Here is a 22,234-nt window from a genome sequence, read left to right as displayed (position 1 = left end):
AGCCAGTGCCGAAAGAGTTAAGATGTTTTACTTTTTCAAATGAATAGTGAATATTATTGTTTTGTAGTAGCATTTTCTGTAAGATTTAAAGTACTTTAATTTTACTAACTATACCTTGTTTTAGATATTATAGCAGCATGAAATAGAAAAAATAACATAGCCATCATGTCACAATTTAACATTTCATGGCAAACTGACCCATGGAAACAGTAAAAATGACAGCCATGCAACTTCTTGCAATCTATGTCACAAGAAGATATTGCTGAGTAACGTGGGGAAAACTTTCAGTTAGAAGTCGTGCTTCAAGTAAAGGACACAAACAAAAAGTCATTGCAGAAGCAACTGATGTGAATGTAATGAGTTTTGTTCAGAAGCCTATGAATGAAACTGACAAGCAACATGGTGATATCCCAGTAATGGCAAATACAGAAGACCCTAGTTCTGTTGTCAATGATCAGAAGAAAGTGGCCACAGTTCAACATCACTGAACGGGTATGTGCAAACAAAAGAAGCAAAAATAGGCCAAAATGCTGTGGGCTCTTAAATGTCTCATGAGTCATTTTTCACAATGATCAAATAGGATTGCTGTTCAAAATGATGTTTTGGGACAGCCATATTGCTCAGAAGTATAACTGTGGTCAAACAAAAGGTGGCTATCTAGTCAGACATATATATATTTATATTTTTGTATAATATGGTCAAGAAAAAACACTGGAAATACGTGTAAAAAAATAGTGAAAATACAGGGAATTTGAAAATGAAAATTCAGTGGACACCCTGAAGTTCCAACTTCCTTTTGTTTTCAAAATCCTTTTGAATATTCATGTTGTATTTCTGTACCTTTGTTGGATGTAGAAGACTGTTTAGTATAGATATTATTGAATTTATTTTGTGAGTTAATATTTAATGATTGTTTAGTTTTTCTTAACAAAAGAGTTAAAAGTTAATCATTTAAAGGTTATAGTTATGCAGGGAGTGAAGGGTGATATGGATGTGGGACATTGTGGGCTTGAGTACCAACATCTTACTCTCCAAAATTATAGTTTTTTGATGTGATTATTATTATCATTTCATTTTTAATGATTTGTTTCTTCAACATGTGAGACTTGTGAATGGAGGTTAAGACTGGTAGGTGGTTTATCTCCACCACAATGTAGGTCTTACTTCCACGGTCACCTCCAAAAACAAGGGCACATTTATTATATCCCACACTGTCGCCTGTACCCTGGGAGTCATTTTAATTTATGCAATGTATTCAATTTCACTTTTTGTTTGGGCCTCTTTTGTTTATTAAATACATACAAGATAAATACAAAATTGGAAATTTAAAAACCTGCAAATAGAGATCATAATAAAGGTAAGCAAACAAGGCTGGAGATACTGTAGATATTATTTAATCAAACTACAAACCCTTATTTTGGCTCCATGCTGTTACCTAGAATTAAATTTGGTGGAGTCTACAGTGTCTCCAGCTTTGTTTCCATAATTTTTTATTTTCCTAATTTACAGGTTTTTCTATTACCAGTTTTTTATTTATCTTGTTTGCTGGCTTTTTTATGCTCAACTACGGGCAAATGATCACTTGATATGGTAGCTAACTTTATACATTGTAATGGCAGTAAACATAGCTAATAGCTAGTTTATATGGTTCAGAATGGTTTACTGTAGCTATTGACCAGTTGATCACGTTAGTTTGATATGTAAAATGTTAAGCTACAACTGGAGATTGTTATAGAGATTTATTTGAGAATATAGTGAACATTTATAGTTTCTGTGCAACTAAATTCTTATTATCTAATGCATAGCAATGGGTGAACATATCCCTAGACTAAGACACAACCCCCCACTAAGCATGTATACAATTTTTCCAAGACAAGAGCCGTTTTTCCAAATTAAACACATATGTCTAAAACATTGCTTTAAATATACCTTTGTCTCTCTTAAAGTAATAATTCTACGAATGTGTTTAATAAGATTTAATATTATGTGTACTGATTTTTTGTAGCTGTGGCATAGTGACTCATAGAATGGCTGTGAGTTTTTTTTTTTCTTCTAGTACCAGCTTTTAGCTCATAGCTCCTATCTTGACCAATTTGAACTCTAATTATAGCCATGGCTGTTGAGGACTCTCTCTTGTTTACCCCTTCACTTGATACATAATATAGGGGTTGGCTCCCTAAAAACACCTATTGTACAATGTACAAAGCATTGAGTATGTACATGTTACAGTCATTTAATGTTCATCTATTATTGGCTGGTAATTCCTGTTTCACCCTGCTTTTTAAAGGAACAGCAGATGTTTGTAAGAAAGCTAACTTCAAGGGGTAAAGATAACATCATTTACACCAGAATTATGATGTTTTTTTAGTTTATGTAAAATATGAAAAAAAGAAATTGACTTTTCAGTACACATACTACCTTCGCAGTACCTTATTTAGGTTTGGGTGCAATATACCAAGCCATTTTTAGTGTAGGCTGTCAAGAGATATAATAATAATAAGAAGAATTACAAACAGGTCATTTTGAGCAGATTTTCTTTTCCTTGTAAGTCTAACATGTGTGCTTTTTTGTGCATTTTTATATGTGTACAGCCTTAGCATTCAATAGTAATGGTTTTAAAGTGTTGTTTGAATGGAATCTTTAATTTTTAAGGTGCTTTTTGTCTGAATGCTCAATTAGGGTTTTGTGCAATTTTTTGCAATCCGTATTATGAACCACTGTCATATTATGTGTATTTTGTAAGACATCATTACTGTTGAAATTTGTTTATTCCAAAATATCCTTTTAATAGATATGCTAACAATTGTTGCAATAGTGCTCTTGTTTGTAATTAGACTCTATTGTCCTTGTGATAAATTTAGTATTAATATTAATAATATGTAATAGTATTAAAATATTATTGATACCAAATGTGTGTGTGTGTTATGTGGGGAACAGGTTTATTTTTTATTTTTATGTAATTCATAAGCAAAAATGCCAGCTTATAGTCAGAAGACATGCTGCTGACCCTCGCATATTGTTCACTTGCATATTTTTGTTACAGTTTCTGATTCCTGTTTTGGACATTGTATATGTAAGTGAAGAAAAGGAAAAAGTAATTCCTCTACTGACAAGCATTATGTACTATGTGACACCATATCTTCGTAACCACAGGTATGAGTTGAACTGTAAAAATGTAACATTATTTTTCATTGATACAATGAAATATTTTCTAAAGTTTTGTTTGTATCTAGAGATTATATTGTATTATGTTAGGTTCTATTGCATATTTTCTGTTTCAACTACAATATCAAATGTTTTAAAGCTAAAAGAGAGATCTAGTTATTAATGTTTTGGGTAATTTAGTGTTTTATTTTACTTAGTACTCATAATGCACCAAGTTTCCGAGCATGTTCTCAGCTTCTTGCAAGTATGTCTGGTTATCAGTACACCAGAAAGGCCTGGAAGAAGGATGCTCTGGAACTCTTCATGGACTTAGTGTTCTTCCAAATGGACATTACATGCATGGGACATTGGAGAGCTATTATTGATCATCTGATGACCCATGACAAGACAACCTTCAGAGATTTTCTGGGTATGTTTAAACTTTAAAAGTTAGCTACTAATAAATGTATTTAATGATAAAATTGATGATGATTTTAATATCTATTACTACATGAGGTTTAGATTTATGAAAAAGTATCTAGTGAAGATATTTCTTTATGTGTATGTACAGTGACACAAAAAAGCACTAGTAGGAGTGAAACGGAGAATGTGGGCTGTCTTGGCAATTGCTTACATATATTATGATGACACATTAATACTTGAACTCTTCTACCTGCAGTCTTGTTGATTACCAATGTAACTGAAACACCAGCAGGATGAAGAAATGATTGGTAGTTAGTAGCTTTATTTATGTGATCTGGTAGTGGAACACCAGCAAGATGTAGGCATAGTTGGTAGTAAGTAGCTTTATTTACATGATCCAATAGTGGAATGCCAGCAGTATGAAGGCATAGTTGGTAATAAGTAGCTTTACTCAGTTTCTCCAGTAGTGGAATGCCAGAGGGGTTCAGGGACAGTTGGAAGTAAGTAGGCTTATTTGTGTGATCCAGTAGTGGAACACCAGCACATGAGGGCATAGTTGATAGTAAGTATCTTTGTTTACCTGATCCAGTAGTGGAATGCCAGCAAGATGCAAGCATAGTTGATAGTAACTAGCTTTATGTGATCCAGTAGTGTAACACTGATAGGATGTAGCCATAGTTTATATTAAGTAGCTTTATTTATGGGATCCAGTAGTAGAACACCAGCAGGATGCAGCCAAAGTTTATAGTAAGTAGCTTTATTTATGGGATCCAGTAGTGGAACACCAGCAGGATGCAGCCAAAGTTTATAGTAAGTAGCTTTATTTATGGGATCCAGTAGTGGAACACCAGTAGGATGCAAGCATTGTTGATAGTAATTAGCTTTATTTATGGGATCCAGTAGTGGAACACCAGTAGGATGCAAGCATTGTTGATAGTAATTAGCTTTATTGACTTATTCCAGCAGTGGAACACCAGCAGGATATAAGCCTAGTTGGTAGGAAATAGCTCTATTTATGTGATCCAGCAGTGGAATGCCAGCAGGATACAAGCACATTTAGTAGTAAGTAGTTTTTTGTGATCCAGTAGTGGAACACCAGTGGGATACAAGCATAGTTGGTAGTAAGTAGTTTTATTTATGTGATCCAGTATTGTAACACCCTCAGGATGCAAGAATAGTTGATAATAAGTAGCTTTATTTCTGTGATCCAGTAGCGGAACACCAGCAGGATGCAAGTGTAGTTTATAGTAAGTAGCTTTATTTGCTTAATCCAGTAGTGAAATGCAGGCAGGATACAAGCTTAATTGGTTGTAAGTAGCTCTATTTATGTGATCCAGTAGTGGAACACCAGCAGGATGCAAGCATAGTTAGTAGTAGTAGGTAGCTCTATTTACGTGATCCAGTAGTGGAACACCAGCAGGTTGCAGGTACTTTTATATTACTCAACCTTACATACTAACTTTATAGTTGTTTAAAAGATAATAATCTTACAGGATAGTGAAGGATATCTTTGCACATTTTGAAGATTTTTTACAGGTTTTTGAACATGAATTGCTCAAAAGTTAGTAAACTAAGCTACTAATCTATGCTTCTAAAACAACTAATCCCCACTAAGATGAATTTTATGGCACTAATAGTTACTTTACTAATCTCTTAAAGTCCTCATGTTGTGCTATAATCAGTAGAATATGTACAGAATATCCATTTCTGTATCTGGTTTAAACAAAATGTTTAAGTAACAACCACATTACCTCAAATTATTAATGATATGAAGTTGTTTGGATATCTTAATGGCCAGGTCTTATGGACATTAAAGGCAAACATATTTCAAGTTGCATTTAATGGAGCAGTATTTTTGTGAATATTTTATGAGTTTTCCAGAGCTATAATGCAATATTTACAAACAGACTTGTAACAAATAATAACTTCATGTAAGAGATGCATATTTTAAACATAAGAATTAAGGAAAATATCATCAAAAGTGGTTGAAGAAAAGACTGCCATTTGTACAATATTGAGGGACATTTCATTTGAAGTTGTAAAATGTTTAATTCCTCATTGAAATTATTAAGTTTAACAATATTTCCTGTAAAGGGGATCTTCTTTATACTTGCATTCTCAATTTACTGATAATTTAATCCAACCAAAAAAAAATCTCTGAAGATATTTTTCTCTTTGAGGCAGATTTAGCTTACTGGTTAACATGTCAGGTTGTTATTCTATGGGTCCATCCATTCTGGACACTCAAGCATCATTGACTAACTTTTTTCTTTTTAGACACCTAACTGGTCCTTCTAGTGAACCAGTATCTAACATTATGTGTTGGTTGTATCCTGATTAACCAGTATTTGTTTGTCACTTGTCAGAAAGCCAGTGTTCACCACCATGTGTTTGTTACTTGTTAAGAGGGCCATTGTCAACCAGCATGTATCAGTCGCTTGCTAGACAGCCATGGTTGATCAACATGTGTTGGTCACTTGCTAGAGAGCCAGTGTTCACCACCATGCATTTGTTACTTGTTAGAGGGCCATTGTCAACCAGCATGTATCAGTCACTTGCTAGACAGCCATGGTTGATCAGCCATGCTAGAGAGCCAGTGTTCACCAACATGTGCTGGTAATTTGCTAGACAGCTAGTGTCGACCAATATGTGGCAGTCAGTTTCTAAAAACCAGGGTCAACCAGCACATGTTGGTCACTTGTTAGAAAGCCAGAGTCAACTAGCATGTATCAGTCATTTGCTAGAGAGCCAGTGTCAACCAGCACGTATTGGTCACTTGCTAGAGAACCATAGTCGCTCAGCATGTGTTGGTCACTTGCTAGAGAACCATAGTCGATCAGCATATGTTGGTCACTTGCTAAGGAGCCAGGGTTGATCAGCATGTGTTGGTCACTTGCTAGTAAGCCAGGGTCGATCAGCATGTGTTGGTCACTTGCTAGAGAGCCAGGGTCAATCATCATGTGTTGGTCACTTGCTAGTAAGCCAGGGTCGATCAGCATGTGTTGGTCACTTGCTAGTAAGCCAGGGTAAATCAGCATGTGTTGGTCACTTGTTGGTAAGCCAGGGTCGATCAGCATGTATTGGTCACTTGCTAGCAAGCCAGGGTCGATCAGCATGTGTTGGTCACTTGCTAGACAGCCAGGGTCGATCAGCATATGTTGATCACTTCCTAAAAAGCCAGAGTCAACTAGCGTGTATCAGTTACTTCCTAGAGAGCCAGTGTCAACCAACATGTTCTGGTTGCTTGTTAGACCAGCAGTATCAACTAGCATCTGGTGGTTACTTACTGTCGAGCTTGCATTTGCCAACAAAAGTTGGTAAATTCCCAGTGAATTCACATTAATGGAAAAATTTGTTATATAAATATACTACTTTATCTTTCCATCTTCGTTAGTTTAGAAATATTGTTTAACTGAACACGCAAGTGTAGCAATAGTAAGATAATTTAGTGAAACAAATATAAGACAGGTTTCAAAAATGACTTATTTGACTAACAATTAACAAAGTATTTCTGTTTCCATATTCATTATTTAATAAAGTTTTATAAAATATTACATTCTCATCAGAACATTGTCTAACTGAACACTTGTGGTATAGAATTTTTTTTGATCACTGGTTTGTTTATTTCCCTTCTGTTGTCTTTAAACTCCTTTATTTATATCCATAATTTGTTTGTTATAAAGCAGTTAGCTCTTGCATGCCTGATTTTTAGTTCTTCTGGTGGTAACTTTTTGTTTTGAAACCTGTTAAGGTAGCATTTTAAATGAAATGCAATTCTATTACAATGAAATTTTTATTTTGTATTATCACTTTAACCCTCTCTTCATGGTAATCTTTTTTCTGTGCTTGTCACAAGGTTTTAGTGAGTTACATTTAATTACACTACCAATAACTATAACATAAAAACTTAGCTAATAATCCATATTTTAATATTATATGAGTTTTAAGTTCTTAATTTTATAAAACAGTGTTAAAAGAAAATCCTGAATTTCCCCTAGTATGAGAACTGTGACATATTCTCTCTAAGCATCCCCTCTTCTCTGATTTATTTACCACCCCTCCAAGAAGTATGAAATTTAATGTAAATTACTCATTATATTATTGTCGTCACTCAGGCAAAGCATAACTTACATAGCCTTGGATCATATTTAGTTACAGTGAAATAAAATAGAAAATCAGACCCCTCATGCTACAGCCACTTATCACATCTTTTTCAGCAGTTGTCAGTAGTTCTCTCAGACACTCAATACTATATTACCTATGACCTAGAAAGTGAAAGTTTTCATTGATCAAATGACATATTTTATTATGTTGTTTTCTGTATCGAGAATTCTAAATTTTCCTTTCAGTTCAAGCTTTATCCCCACGGGAATACATCAATGGCCTTAGATGAATTTTAAGGCTCTTTTCACATAGTTAGAAAGCCAGAAAAATTGTGATAATTATGGGACATTGTCTGCTTTTTTGCATGTGGTTATTCTATGCTCTTTGGTGCATTGTTTAATTAACTCTCTCAACACGGGTTCAGTCGATTTGACTGACCATGTGACCTCTTTGTACTTGTTTAAAGTCTTTATAGATTTGGTACTACTAACTTTGATACAGTATGTATATCTTCACAAAATATGGCATTATTTAAGTAAATATTATAAGTATTTCACGTATAAAAAATATTGTTAGTGAAGTATTTTAAATAAAGTAAACAATGATTTGTTCGAGAATATATTGATTATTTGTTTGAATAGTCTGTGTGCAAAGTGATTTTCATATTAAGATGTGACAAGAGCCATCACAAATTCATCAACAATGTAATATAATATGTCATTTGACACATGAAACTTTGACTTTATATTGGTTATAGATAATATAGAATTATATCTAAGATAGAACTACTTACAAATCCTGAAAGAGAGGATGTGACAGGTGGGTGTGGCAAGTTGGGTCTGATTTTCCATTTGATGGGTCTGTAACCAAACAAAATTGAAGGCTATAAAAATTATGGTTTGTCTGAACAACGATGATTTTATGGTAAGTAATTTATGTTTAATTTTGTACTTATAGGAGGGTGGTGAATAAAATAGAGAAGAGGAGATGACTATAGAAAATGGGTCATACTATGGGAAATTCAGGATTTTTTCGAATATTGCCTTATAAAAATAAGAACTTAAAACTTATATACTATTAAAATATGGATTATTAGCTAAGATTTGTGCTATACTAATTGTTATAACATAAATATAAAGTAGTTTAATAGAATTTTGAATTTAAGTCACTAAAAACTCATGACATGCTCAGTAAATGATGCCCAGGCAGGTAGTGTTAAGTGAAATATTATTTAGTGCAGTATTACCATTAGTATAAAAAAATAAGGTTAAATGTTATCAACAGTCAACAGCAAAAAAAAAAAAGAAGGTCCAGGTAAGTACTTTATTTCTTGTTTTTCATGTGTACTCTTTATTTATTATTATAGAAGTAACAAATTGTAAAAATATGAAACTTTTTAGGTTAGTTAAGGTTACATTAGGAAATGTTATTTGATAGCATAACATGAGCTGCATATTTTTTAAGTGATTTACAACTCACAATGGCGTGAATAGTAGTTAGAAGTAGTTCAAAGGGCAAAAAACAATAACATTTAAGTATAAATAGATGTATGCTCTTATAGGTTTAAAGCTTTTGGGGATAAACAAATGTAGTTTCATGTTACAATCTGAAGTCATTCTAGAAAGAACAAAGGGTAATTTAGATTTATTTTGAATTTTTTTTGGTGGTTGCCAGGTTGGTCAATTTGATCAACCTTGTATAGAGATAGCGTAGAGAAAATAACAAGTAAGATGTATATTTTTACTGAATACAAAATGTTTGAAATTTAATTAGGAGGTTTTATAGATTATATAAATGAAATTTGAGATTTTTGAGACAAAGAAAAATATTTTTAATCTTAACATGGTACTCACCTTACATTCGGACTAGTAAAAAAAAGTCCATATATATTCACGGACAAAGTTTTAGAAAAATACTTCATAAAAAAATCTGATTTTTTGTGCACAAAAGACTTGTAATATTTACTAAAAATCTACCAAATTTTGTGAAAATCCACGTATTCTATTTGAAGTTATAATATGGAAACTATAATGAGTACAAAATTGCTACGAGATGAATTGACCGACCTTATAGCAAGAGAGTTAAAGCATGAAACATAATCACAGAAGATGTGTAAAATTATGACTAATAAAATATAAAACTTAATTGGAAATATACAAGATGGTTGACCACAGAATATTAACTTTGACTATAATGAAAAATATTCTGATTTAAACTCTTCTACTGTTGTGGGTGCAACATTTGCTCTGACAGGGTAAATATGTTCTAAAATTTAAGTGCCATACTGCCTTTTTTAGTTCACCTATACTATAGTGTTTTTACATAGGTATTTGTGAATTCATTAAGAATTCCTTTTTTATTATTATTGTAAAAAATAATGTTTTGTGAAAGAATCCTTTTTCTCCCATTACTGGTGTTCATTGTATGACCAGAAGTTAACCATAAACTTTTTGATAAAAGATTCTATATCTTCATTTGTACAGCATTCACTCTAACATGGTATATAATGTGTTTATATTACAGTAATTCAGTTCCTCACCTTCAGCAGCACTGAATTTATGTGGTGTAAGGGGTATTCTAGCTTCTGTTTTTGTACCCACCAGTTCTTGTATATTTTAACACATGAGTACCCCATATGGCAACGGCCTAATCTTTTATAAAGAAAGAATTTTTTGACATAGTTCCATTTTTTTACAGAAACCCACACATTTCTTCCAGTGAGAACCAAAATGAAATAATTTAATATATTTTTAAATTCAAATGAAAGAACTATATTCGGTACTTTACTGTATGATTTAAAAACATTTAGTGTCAAAAAGTTTACACCTGCAAGTTATAGCTTTTTTTGAATTACATCCAAAAAGTCATTTATGAACCAGATATTTGTTAAATTCCATGTAATTATTAGTAAAAGGTAAAATGATTTGATTTTAAATAACAAGATGGGATAAATTTTTCCCATCCCTTGTAAAAACAGTTTATGCAAAAAATTTTCTTATCCACAAAACCCAGCACCAAGAAAAGTGAAAGTTTATCAATCCATGATTTTTTTTTCTCATTAGTTATAGGTCAAATATAAGTTCTTTTCTTTATCTTATTACTGTTTATTATTTTCATAACCTGTTGCCATGATCAACCATGTTATTTATGTTTCTGTATTTAATATTTTATGTACTTAGTTAGTTGCTCTTTATACTGGAACTATGAAAGTTTTTTATTTCAAATAGTTATTATGCATCTTGTGTAGTGTGCTGTTATTTTAAAGGGTTTCATATATGACATCTTGCACATTTCCATGTTGTACATTAATATTTCCATTTCATTTGTGTTCAACCAAGATATGCAGTTTCAAGTGACTTAAATGATGTGACTGAAATAATTTTAAAAGTTAAAGTATGAGCTGAGGTTAAGAAAAAAAGATGTGTGGTATAGATCTATTACTTACATAAATCTTCTACAAAGTTGAAAAATTGGGAAATCACTTGTTAAACTTGATCCTTGAGGTCCATTTTCTGTAATACACATCAACTCAGGTTATATTAAAAATGCAAGCCTACATTACAATGCATGACATGTTTGTGCTATCAAAAGCTAAGATGGTTTTAAGATATAAGTTTTGTACATGAGAAACTCAAAACACCCCTGTAAGTAGATATTGGTGTCTTTTTTTGTTTTGTGTTTTCAGTTGAGTCAATCATATGTTTCTTTTACTTTGATTTCACTTCTGTTTTAACTTCAAGTATCTTTCAGTTTCGTGTTATACTTAATTGGGTTTCTGTTAATTATATTCAGTTACAGACATTTAATTCTTCTGCCCATTAGTCTATTTTGTCAAGCTGGTAATAAAGTATTTCTGTTGCTTGTCACAAATTGTTTTTACTTAACATCTGGTCAAGTTATCTAAATTTTAATACTTTCACCATTTACATCATTATTCCCCTTGGCTTATCTGTATTCTTATTATTTCTCATACAGGAATACCACATTAAAGTATTCTGAGTAGGAGTTTGATGCTATAGATTATTTAAATTTGCTGATGATATTAAAGTTTTGGGTGTTGATGGAGGATGCTACTGCCTTACAAAAGGATTTGGATTATTTGATGATTTGAGTAAATAAATGGCATATGACTTTTAACTATAATCAATGCAAGGGAATGCACGTGGGATATCACAGTTTGAATTATGAGTATGTGTTAGATGAGAATAACATCAACAGAGTTATGGAAGAAAAATATTTTGATGATCTGGTTGGTCAGTTTCTTAAGACTAAGTAATGTGCTGTTGTTAGTGGCAGGGTAAATATAATTTTAGGTTGTATCTACAAAAATTTTAAACACAAATCTAACAAATTTATAAATTAATTGTATAGGTCATTGGTTAGGCTATATATGAAGCATTGTTTTCAGTGTTGGGCTCCTTACCTCAGAAAAGATCTTGAATTGTTGGAAAGGGTTCAGAGGAGGACTACTGGGATGATACCTAGAATGGAAAGATTATTATATGAGGATAGGTTAAGATATCTGAAATTGTTTTCTCTTGAAAACAAAAATAGTTAGAGAGGATCTGATTGAGGGGTTTAAGATTGTTAAGGGAATTGATAGTGTTGATACATCATATTTTTGTCATATTTAATGGTGAGAATGGTAGGACTAGAGGACATAAGTATAAATTTTGGCAGGGAAGAAGTCATCTTCAGCTAAGACAGCTTTATTTTTCTAACAGGGTGATTGGCCTTTGGAACAGCTTGTCTTTGGATGTGTTGGATGCAGTTAATTTAAGGGAGCTTAAGGGAAAGCTTGATAAATATTGAAATGATAAGGTCTGGCTTTGAATATTTTGTTTTTTTAAGGGTTAATTTAAATTAGTGGATAGGACATCTTAGATGGATGAAAAGGGTCCCTTGCTCTCCTAAAGTTTTATCCATTTCTAGTCTTATAAGAATTTGAATGTCAAAGGTTAGATTTTGTACTTAAGATCAAAACAGTGTAGATGTGTAATACAAAAAATTTGTACTAGACAGGTTCATTGAATAAATATAATTGCTTATATAACTATTACTGAAATACCTGTCCTTGTATACAAGTTTGTTTTTATCTCAAGCTCGGGCTTCCATGGCTCATCCAGGCTCCCTCAATCTCTTCAGTAGCAAGGAGCAAGAGTACGAGCAGAGATCTCAGTTGCTGAAAAGATTGGCATTTGTTCTGTTCTGTAGTGAAACTGATCAGTATCAAAGGTACATGCCAGATATACAGGGTAAGAAACACACTTCCTTGATACATTTTTGTTTGTAAACAGTAGCAATATGTGTGGATTTATATTGTATGAAACAATGATTAAAATTAGTTATTGGTTTAAATTTAAATGTATATTTATGAATGGATATATAAATAAATATATACACCTTTTTTGTTATTGAAGATCTCTAAACAAATTTTATGTATGACAGAAAACAATTATTCCAAACCTGTCTCATTATGTTTTCTCTTCTGTAACCCTAGAATAAATGGCAGTGCCTTAAAGAGTAATTTGCAACAGCCATATAGTTGTTTTAAGTTTTGCTAAATATATCTGAGTGACATGTTTTCGAAAATAAATAGTGTCATAAAATCTGACGAAGTCATGCTAACTTTTAATGTAAATGCAGAGTGCATGGAAATAAACTAATAATACATTTACATTTTTCTATACTGTTAATGTTCTAAATCTTGAATTTTTAATTTAAGAAAGTTTAAACCACTATTAACCATTTCTTTCAAGAGTGATAATCTAGTCATCAACATCTTTGTAGTGTATCATTTTTTTTTAGCTAGTTTTGTTCAAGTGTAATGAATATTCCTGCAATTTATTATTAAACAGAAACTACAGGTACATACAATTTTACACACTGTATAAATATTATAGACAAAATGGAGGGAGTGTATTAATTTTAATATAGCAAGCAACAAATGAAAAGATTACTTGTTGGTATTATACAATTTTCAATTTATTTTTCAGGCTACAATTATGTATATTGAAAAGTATGCCACAATCTTAAATGCATATAATATGATAAAAAAAAATCTTGCATCACACACCATTTTGTGGTGTAACTCTATGGACACAGACCACAAAAAGATCACTTTTGATATTATTGCAGATTTGAGGAAAAAGTTTGCTTGGGAGTGGGGGAGAAAAGGAATATGTTTGTCTTTTAAGGCCTGACCATGGCAGACAGTGGGGGTACCATCAATAGTTTCCAAGTACCATACAAAAAATTATGGTTACCAAGCCAGCCAGCCCTGGGTGATGAATGCTAACACACATAATGGATCATGCTTATATAAATAAACTAGACAACTTCATGATGATGAGAGCATGTACATAATTAATCACTGTAAAACTATTGAACCAAAGCAGGTAGAATCCCCATGTTTCTGAGTGGTAATCACATGCAGCAAGTACTTTTGTCACAATGCATATAACTTAGTAAATATCACATTATAAAGTCATTTTATTGATATTGAACTCACATATTTATATTATTAAAGTACACAGAGGTTATCAGAAATATAGAACAAACTTTCCATGAAAGATAACCTCCTTTTTTTTTATATATTTCATTGTAATTATTAAGTAATTCTATCACAAGCCATAAATATGAGGGTTCTTAAAAGCCTCATGAATGACATGATCAGTATTTGAAAAACATTCAAGCATCTGGGGATAGGACGAGTCTGGAAATGGCATCTGGTGAAATTGGTTTTAACTCTGTATCATCTCTACCCATATATTTACACATGCTAGACATAATCTTCACCAGTACATTTACGTCAGTTGCAATAATGGAAGAAACCCTTTCAAAGATGTTAAAGTGTTATTGTGTAGGCACTAAAAAGACATCTTCTATGGTAAGGTCTGAAACATTTGATCAGGATAAATTATTTTTTTATCATATTAACCATTTTTTGCTAAAATTAATCGAAGATACATAAGAAAATACATTATATATAATAATTAACAGAAAATTCATTCTTTTCAGATAAGTGCAATTCACTTTAAAGTTTAATGTATTACTATAGTTTGTTAACTTATAAGTAAATATAACATATTTGACATGCAATAAATATTTAACCATTCCATTGTCATTAGTGTTGAAAGTTTCTATTGTATTCCATTTGATTTGATTTATTACATCAATCCTCTAAATTCAGTTGTAACTGATGTCTGAAAACAGACAAGGTAAGGCAGTGATATCTTTAAATATTGTACTTATTTATCAGCAGTTTTATTTTGCATAATATCAGAATGTTTGGCAGCCCCCAAAACCCGAGGCCTCTAACATGGCTGATAATGGTAAACCCTATTTACATGGAAACAACATATTAACCCTTTAAACACAGGTACCCTATTAACACCTTTCTGTGCAAGTCACTGAGTAACATTCTAAGTTTAATTAGAAAACTTTACTATCAATGTATGTCAATGAAATTAACATTATAATGTATAATCCAAAGTTTTATGTTTCGTAGGTTTTAACTCCTATATTTCAAGAAGAATCTTTTAAAAAAATATTTAAACTTTAGTTTTGTTGTCACGTTATGCATAAATTTGAATTTGAACTTTCACAGTCTCTAACTTGAACTACCAACTACAGCGTATATAGATGTATGTTCCAAAGTTCTTTGGCTGAGTTTGGTTGAAACAAGAGATAAATTTTTCCAACCCCTGACAGGTGCCACACTCACTTTGTGTACTTAGCCTTGAGATTTGCAAGCTACATATACTTATTGGATGACATGTTTATAATCATTAGAAAGAGCTTATTTTACACTGTAATCCAACAATATTTATTTTGAAATTAGCACTGAGTTGTCATCATTGGGTAGATCTAACTGCCAGTAGTATTGTTGGCTGCTTTGTCCACAATAACACTTATAGTTTTTAGCCTTTTCAGTTTGTCTGTCGATTTCGGTATCTTTATATCCTCTTTGTAACATGGTTTGTTTTAGATTCTTGGTGTGTTTTCTTTAGTCTGTTTCATCTGAGCATATTTTCTTTATTCTAAGAGCTTGACTGTAAATAATGTTTCATTTAGTCTGAGATGAGTGACAGCTTTTATAGTAAAGGTATTGTGGTCTATCTGTAGGTTTTTTGTATAAGTCAGTGTGTAAAATTCCATCTTTTAGAAAAGCAGTGACTCAAGAAAGTTAATCTGAGTAGGCGAGTAATCACAGTTAAACTTGATTGTTTTGTGAAAGGAGTTTGCATGTGAGATAAATTCTTTAAGTGATTTAAGACCGGCTGTCCAAATGAAAAATATGTTGTCTATGTAACGTTTCCATGTATGAGGTTTTACAGGGCTTAGTTGTAAAAGCTGGTTTTCAATATGACCCATAGAATGTTGGCATAATTGGGAGCCATTTTGGTACCCATTGTAGTACCATTAACCTGAATGTAATACTTGTTATTGAATTCGAAGTTGTTCAGTGATAAAACTAGGTTATGATAGACTAAGCTATGAACATGATGGTTGTTCACTACTCCGATTAGATTGTAATAGACCAATTTACAGCTATGTTGTCTGTTTTCTAAAGTGGGTAGACTGATAGAACAAGCTCTGACCCATGTTTCCTGTTTTCTACACTGGATAGACTATAATAGAACAACCTATGACCCATGATGGTTCTTCACTACACCGGTTAGATTGTGATAGACCAACTTACAGCTATGTTGTCTGTTTTCTAAAGTGGGTAGACTGATAGAACAAGCTCTGACCCATGTTTCCTGTTCTCTACACTCGATAGACTATGATAGAACAATCTATGACCCATGATGACTGTTCTCTACATTAGATAAATTGTTATAATACTACTTAACATATAGGGTGTTTATTTCTCCATTCTGTGTCAAGTGTGAAAGAGAAATAGATGTGTCTTTAAGAATTAATCTAGAAGCTGTCTTAACTCCTTAAACATGGGCAGATGAGATTACCATCTGCTCGACTAATGAAGGACATTTATGCAACAAAAATATGGTAAATGTGTGCGTTCCTCACAAAACCTGATAAGATTTTGTTAAAGTTTACAAGTATTTTCTACACAAAGAATGATGTTATTTAATTATGTCTTTCTAATAAAAATTATCTTTAATTTTTGTAGAATATCTTTAAAGAGGTTTTTTGTTTATATTCATAATTTTGGGTCTTTCCTTTTCACATATAGTTAATTTCAAATGTTTTATTTTCCATATTTGTCCTTCACCACTTGTTATTGACCTAGACACAAGTCAACGGTATTCTTGAGGCAGTTTCTTTGGGAGGCATGCATAATCTTTTGGCAAAATTTTGGTTTAGCACATAATATCATAAGCCTTGAGAACTGAGGCAAAGTATGATGTATACTTAAAAAATGTTTAAACCATCTAATTATTTATTTTAAAACATAACTAATACAAAATTAACTAAAATATAATAGTAAGGTCTAAATACATTTTAAACTGTATCTCTAACTATTACATATTTAGGTAAGAAACAATCATCAGTGATACAGTCAATCGAGCAACCAACAATACTACAGTCAGTTACACCCATGACAGCATCTTGTGCCAATTTTAAAATAACCATGGTTAGATTATAGTGTAAAATGAGCTCTTTCTAATGATTATATATATGTATGTAACATATACATGTAGGCTATAAAAATCAAACAAATCCTTTGAAGGTGGGCATGGAGACTGTCAGGAGTGAAAAATAATTATTGCTTGTTTCAACTGTATTCATTCTTAGAATTTTGAAATGAATGATTCAAAATGTTATGTAAGCATCTTATTGTCTTGATGTACCTCAACTTAACTGTCTTTGTATTATTGAAGATATAGAGAGCCAAAGTAGAGAATTTTCATACTTCATTGGTGGCGTAGCAATACATCTGAAGTTTAAATAGTTTTTTAAAGGTTACTTTTGAAATAAAGGATTTAAAACCTAGATAACATAAAACTTCGAATTATAAGATACGTTATAATGTTAATTTCATTCATATGCATTGATATTAAAGGTGTTTAATTATATTTTGAATGTAACACAGTGACTTATGCAGAAAAGGGTTTAACGGGATATCCATCACGAAAGGATTAATGTAGTCTCTTTGGGTGTGTGCATGTTTGTATCAATAGAAATTTAGCTGTTAGAAATGTTTGGGTTTGGATTTTATTGTTACTGATTGTAGAGCGTCTAGCAGAAAGCCTGCGGCTACCACAAGTGCCATCAGTCCAAGCTCAGGTGTTTCTGTGCTTTCGTGTCCTATTGCTGAGGATTTCTTCGCATCACTTGACCTCACTTTGGCCTGTGATAGTCACTGAAATGGTAAGAACATCATTCTAATCAGTATTTGAGTACTTTATATCATAACCTCATATGTTCTCTTTTATTTAAAGTGTAAATGTTATTAATAATTTGAAAATATTGGCACATTTTTCCTATCTTTTTCTCAGAATTTTCTCTTTGGTTTAAAAACTATGAATATTGTAGAAACTTAGATTTTATTCCAATACAGTATTTTGCGTCTCCTCACAAAAAGCTTTCTCGACTTATAATGTCCTCTTGAAGCTCAAATTTTGGCTTGCCACTAGCCTTGATACCCTCACTTATCTCTGCATACTAACATGCAAATGATTATGAAGCAACCCTCTACCAATAAGAGTGTGACACTACCTCTGTCATAACTAGCACCCTCTCTAATCTTGCAGCTGTCAACCACTTCTTCATTGGCAGTGTTATTGAATAGACGTGTATTTGCTTGTGGTTTGATTCACTTATCCACAAGTTTTTACTTTCTTAATTGTACTACTTCAGTTACATTGTTCTTCACTGTTTTCATTCTCTTTTGTGGAGTGTTACAAATTTATTTATCTTTTCTCCTCTTTCAATTTCTTGAGTTATGCACTCACAGTTTTGGGTGGTCATGACTACAACTGCTGTTACTGTGATAGCGGAATTACCGATTCTTGGCCCGTGAAGTGATGGTTCTGGTTCATCGGGAGTTGACCAATCTCATGCAACAATCAGAACAAACTGATGATTTTCTTATCAAGGTTTTCAGTGATCAGGAAGTTTCAGATTTGGGAAGCCTTTTTACTCCCTCTGAATATGCCTCTCAGTTGCATGTTATTCCGGGGGACTTGCCCAGACCTCTTTACCCCTTTGGTGGATTTGATTATTCAAGTATGTTATGTTCTGTCCTTATCTCCCATTTTCTATGTTCCACCCCTGCCCTTCTCAGGGATGAGCCTTTGAGTCATTATATACTTTTTATTGGTGTTCATGCAAGTCATTTTGGGGAGCATTTGTGTTTAGGGGTCAGTATGCCTTGACTTCTACATATTGTTGACCATTGATGGTTTAGTTTTTATTTTGTTTGCTTGTTAATAGTAGCTTTAGTTTTGGTTTTTACATATTTTTAGTTTTATTTTATATTTTGTTTTGTTTGTTTGCAATAGTTTTAGGTTTGAGTATATGACATTAATTTTAGTTTCCATCCTGTTTATAGAGCAATTCTTTTAAGTGTATAATTACTATTAATTACTCTGAAATTTACATCTTGTGATATGAACAATATGTGAATTAAATGAAAAGTAATAAAAATATTATTTCAGTCATTGGTCTTGCAAAAAACGAAAAATTACAAATGTACCAGTTAGTTATACTCCAGAGTCCAAACCATAACCACAACACTGATTACAGTGACTAGTGGCCAGCCAGTAGTGATAAATATTCAAACTTACATTATACAACTTACAAAATAATTTTGTAAAATAACTTATTTATAGTAATTAGTTTCCATTATAATTGTGAATATTTGACAAAAAGGCTTACTCTATGCTGACAGTTATGCCTAGTAAACTCAGTAACATTCACAGACTGACCCTTATTGCTCTTTCCCATACCATAAGAAAATTTAAAACTTTTGCTTTTGAGAATTGAAAGTTGAAACCTTTCCAAGTGAACAAATTATTACCAACTACTATTTTCATTTTGAGATTTTTAATTTTTGTTCGTGATCATTTTGAAGAAACATTTTGTTTTAATTTTGTTTCACATTCATTTTCGTTTTGGTTTTTATTAACAAAAATTCAGTATTTTTCGGTTTTATTTCATTTGCATTAATGAAAATATCGCTGCTGTGGATGATCATGCTTTTGATTATCATTCTTCAAACTTCCTTTATTTGGCCTCGCATAGTTTGGTGTCACTTCTCCCTTAGTGGGGATCAGACCCTGATAGTTCAATTACTTTTCCCATTTTTGTCTTACTTTGACCACCCCTCTTGGGTCTGGGATAGTGGGAACCAGACTCCTTCAATTTGCCCATGTTTGAAGCTCCTTGGTGGTTGATCCATGGATCTTGAAAGTTGTTTCAGTAATTGGGTAACCTTGAGTCCATTTGAACTTGACAACTTCCTGACCTGTGTTCTTAAGGGAATTCCAAGATCAGGGGTCACATAGGTGTTTGTTGGCCAGTTTTTTTCTGCCAAAAGTTGGTACCTATATGCAAACCCCCCTATTTGTCTCCTCCCATGTGTCATTACCATACTTCAGACCACTCCATGTAGTGTTCTGCTGGTAGCTCTGTATTGGCCAGCTCACACATGGTTTCCACTGCAGTGCTGGTTTTTCGTGTTGCCTCCTTTTTCTCTTCCTTTATCTCTGACACTTCTTCATCAGTCACACTCTGGCATGTGTCTTCCATCTAGAGTTGCACTAAATCTTCACACATGGTTTTGTCTGGTCCCTTGCTTGAAGAGCCAGACTTTTGCGTGTAGCTTCCATTGTTTCCTGTCGTGTTCGTTCTTCCTCCATGGCAGTTTACCAACATACCTGCCTAGCATGGCGAAGTGGTTAGGGAGCTTGACTCGCAGTCTGCAGGTCACAGGTTCGAATCCTCGTCCCACCAAACATGCTCACCCTTTCAGCCATGGGGGCATTATAATGTGATGGTCAATCCCACTATTCATTGGTAAACAAGTAGCCCAAGAGTTGCCGGTGGATGGTGATGACTAGCTTCCTTACCTCTAGTCTTACACTGCTAAATTAGGGATGGCTAGTGCAGATAGCCCTCAGGTAGCTTTGTGCAAAATTTGAAAAAACCAACATACCACTGTTGGTCTGTCCCAGGGGTTATCATTCTTCCCATCTTGTGGTTCCTCACATATCATCCTTTTAGCCTTGGTTTTTTGAATGAGATTTTTCGATTTCCTCTATCGTGGGCTATGGGGCAGTGTCATCTGCCATGTTTTGTTTATGGACTTTGCTTGTGTTTTCCAGTTGCCAGACTTATCCATGGTGTTTCATTCCTTTCACTTTTCCCGTCCTCCCTACCCTGCTTTCCTTCCTGATTAGCTCCTCTTTGTGGTTATCCATTGGAACTTTTGTCTTCATGTTCATTATATCATCTTTCCTTGAAGTCCCTGTTCCTGGTCTTGTTGGTTTGCAAACTTTGTTGTTCTAATGTGACTGCATTTGATGATTGCTGCATTTTTTTTTTCTTAGTTCCTATGTTCTCCTCTTTCCTATCCATTCCTTTATGCCAAAGACTTCAGCCATATGTCCATATAATGGTGGAAACAAAGGCCCCTGGAATGAATCAGGCGAGCAAAAAATGGGATCCGGAGGAGGAGAGAAGGAAACTGGAGATTAATGGAATTAGAGGACCTTCACACCATTTTCTCTTCCCTCCACTTCCCACTTTTATGACTGTTCCAATCCTGCTAACCTCCTTTGCCCAGTCAGGACTCTCCAATGGTATATGACATGTGGTTCCCATGTCCATTTGTTTGTTTTTTGTGAAATCCTCATATCTCCCGTCACCTTTTCCCCATTACCCTTCTGAGTTGAATTCGCCAGTTAATTTGCCAGTTGTTTCTTTCCCTTTCTTCAGATGATTGTCACCTTTTTTCTGTTTTCTTCCCATCAGATCCACCACCTTACCATGTCCCTGGCTGCACATTTCCATTTTTCTTTGGAGGACATCATCAGTGCTGAAACTGTTTATCTGTGGGTGATAAGTATTCCTTTCATTTTCTGTTTCTTTGCAGGGGTCTTTATCACATATTTGGACCCCACTTAAATCTGCACTGTATGACCTGTGACCATATACCATGCTAGATGACTGTTATGTTGAGGGTCTTCCTAAAGCAGACCTCATATACAATTTCAGATGCTGCTAGGTGTTGGTTGATCGACTCAAACAATGTCTTCTATGTGGTTTCAAAATTAAATGTCACAACACATATCCAAGTCATATTATGCTCACTGTTGAGATGAGGTTTTTTGCAGGGTTACTCATAGGTATACCTGGTATTCTTTTGCTTTATAAGTATGTTTGTCTTGGACTGTACACTCATGGACTATCATGAGTAAAGCAGATGGGGATTACTATCCATCTCTGAAGATCTGTGGCATTTGAGGCTCTTTCTACCACAGACCTGATGTACAATTCAGATGCCACCAGGTGTTTGTTGATCACTTTCATCAACATGATCACTCTGCTTTTCAAATTAGGGTATTGCAATCACATTATATCCAGTGCT

The 22,234-nt window shown here is 33.3% G+C and overlaps 1 protein-coding gene across 7 annotated transcripts in view; it reads left to right on the top strand.

Annotated features, from left to right (window-relative positions):
- LOC106459333 (protein dopey-1-like) overlaps window positions 1-22,234 on the top strand; it is a 242,301-nt gene that overhangs the window by 171,317 nt on the left and 48,750 nt on the right. For all 7 annotated transcript variants that reach the window (XR_002610553.1, XM_013918954.2, XM_022385808.1 and 4 more), the window contains 4 exons: window positions 3,044-3,153; window positions 3,363-3,574; window positions 12,774-12,926; window positions 17,876-18,012. Coding sequence is in view for 6 of the 7 variants with exons in the window: in XM_013918954.2 (XP_013774408.1) it covers window positions 3,044-3,153; window positions 3,363-3,574; window positions 12,774-12,926; window positions 17,876-18,012 (612 nt within the window). In the remaining variant the exon portion in view is untranslated. The remainder of the gene's footprint in view (window positions 1-3,043; window positions 3,154-3,362; window positions 3,575-12,773; window positions 12,927-17,875; window positions 18,013-22,234) is intronic.

This window comes from Limulus polyphemus, unplaced genomic scaffold, assembly GCF_000517525.1.
Source record: "Limulus polyphemus unplaced genomic scaffold, Limulus_polyphemus-2.1.2 Scaffold594, whole genome shotgun sequence".
Lineage (NCBI taxonomy): Eukaryota > Metazoa > Arthropoda > Merostomata > Xiphosura > Limulidae > Limulus > Limulus polyphemus.
This window is presented reverse-complemented; position numbering and strand designations above follow the sequence as displayed.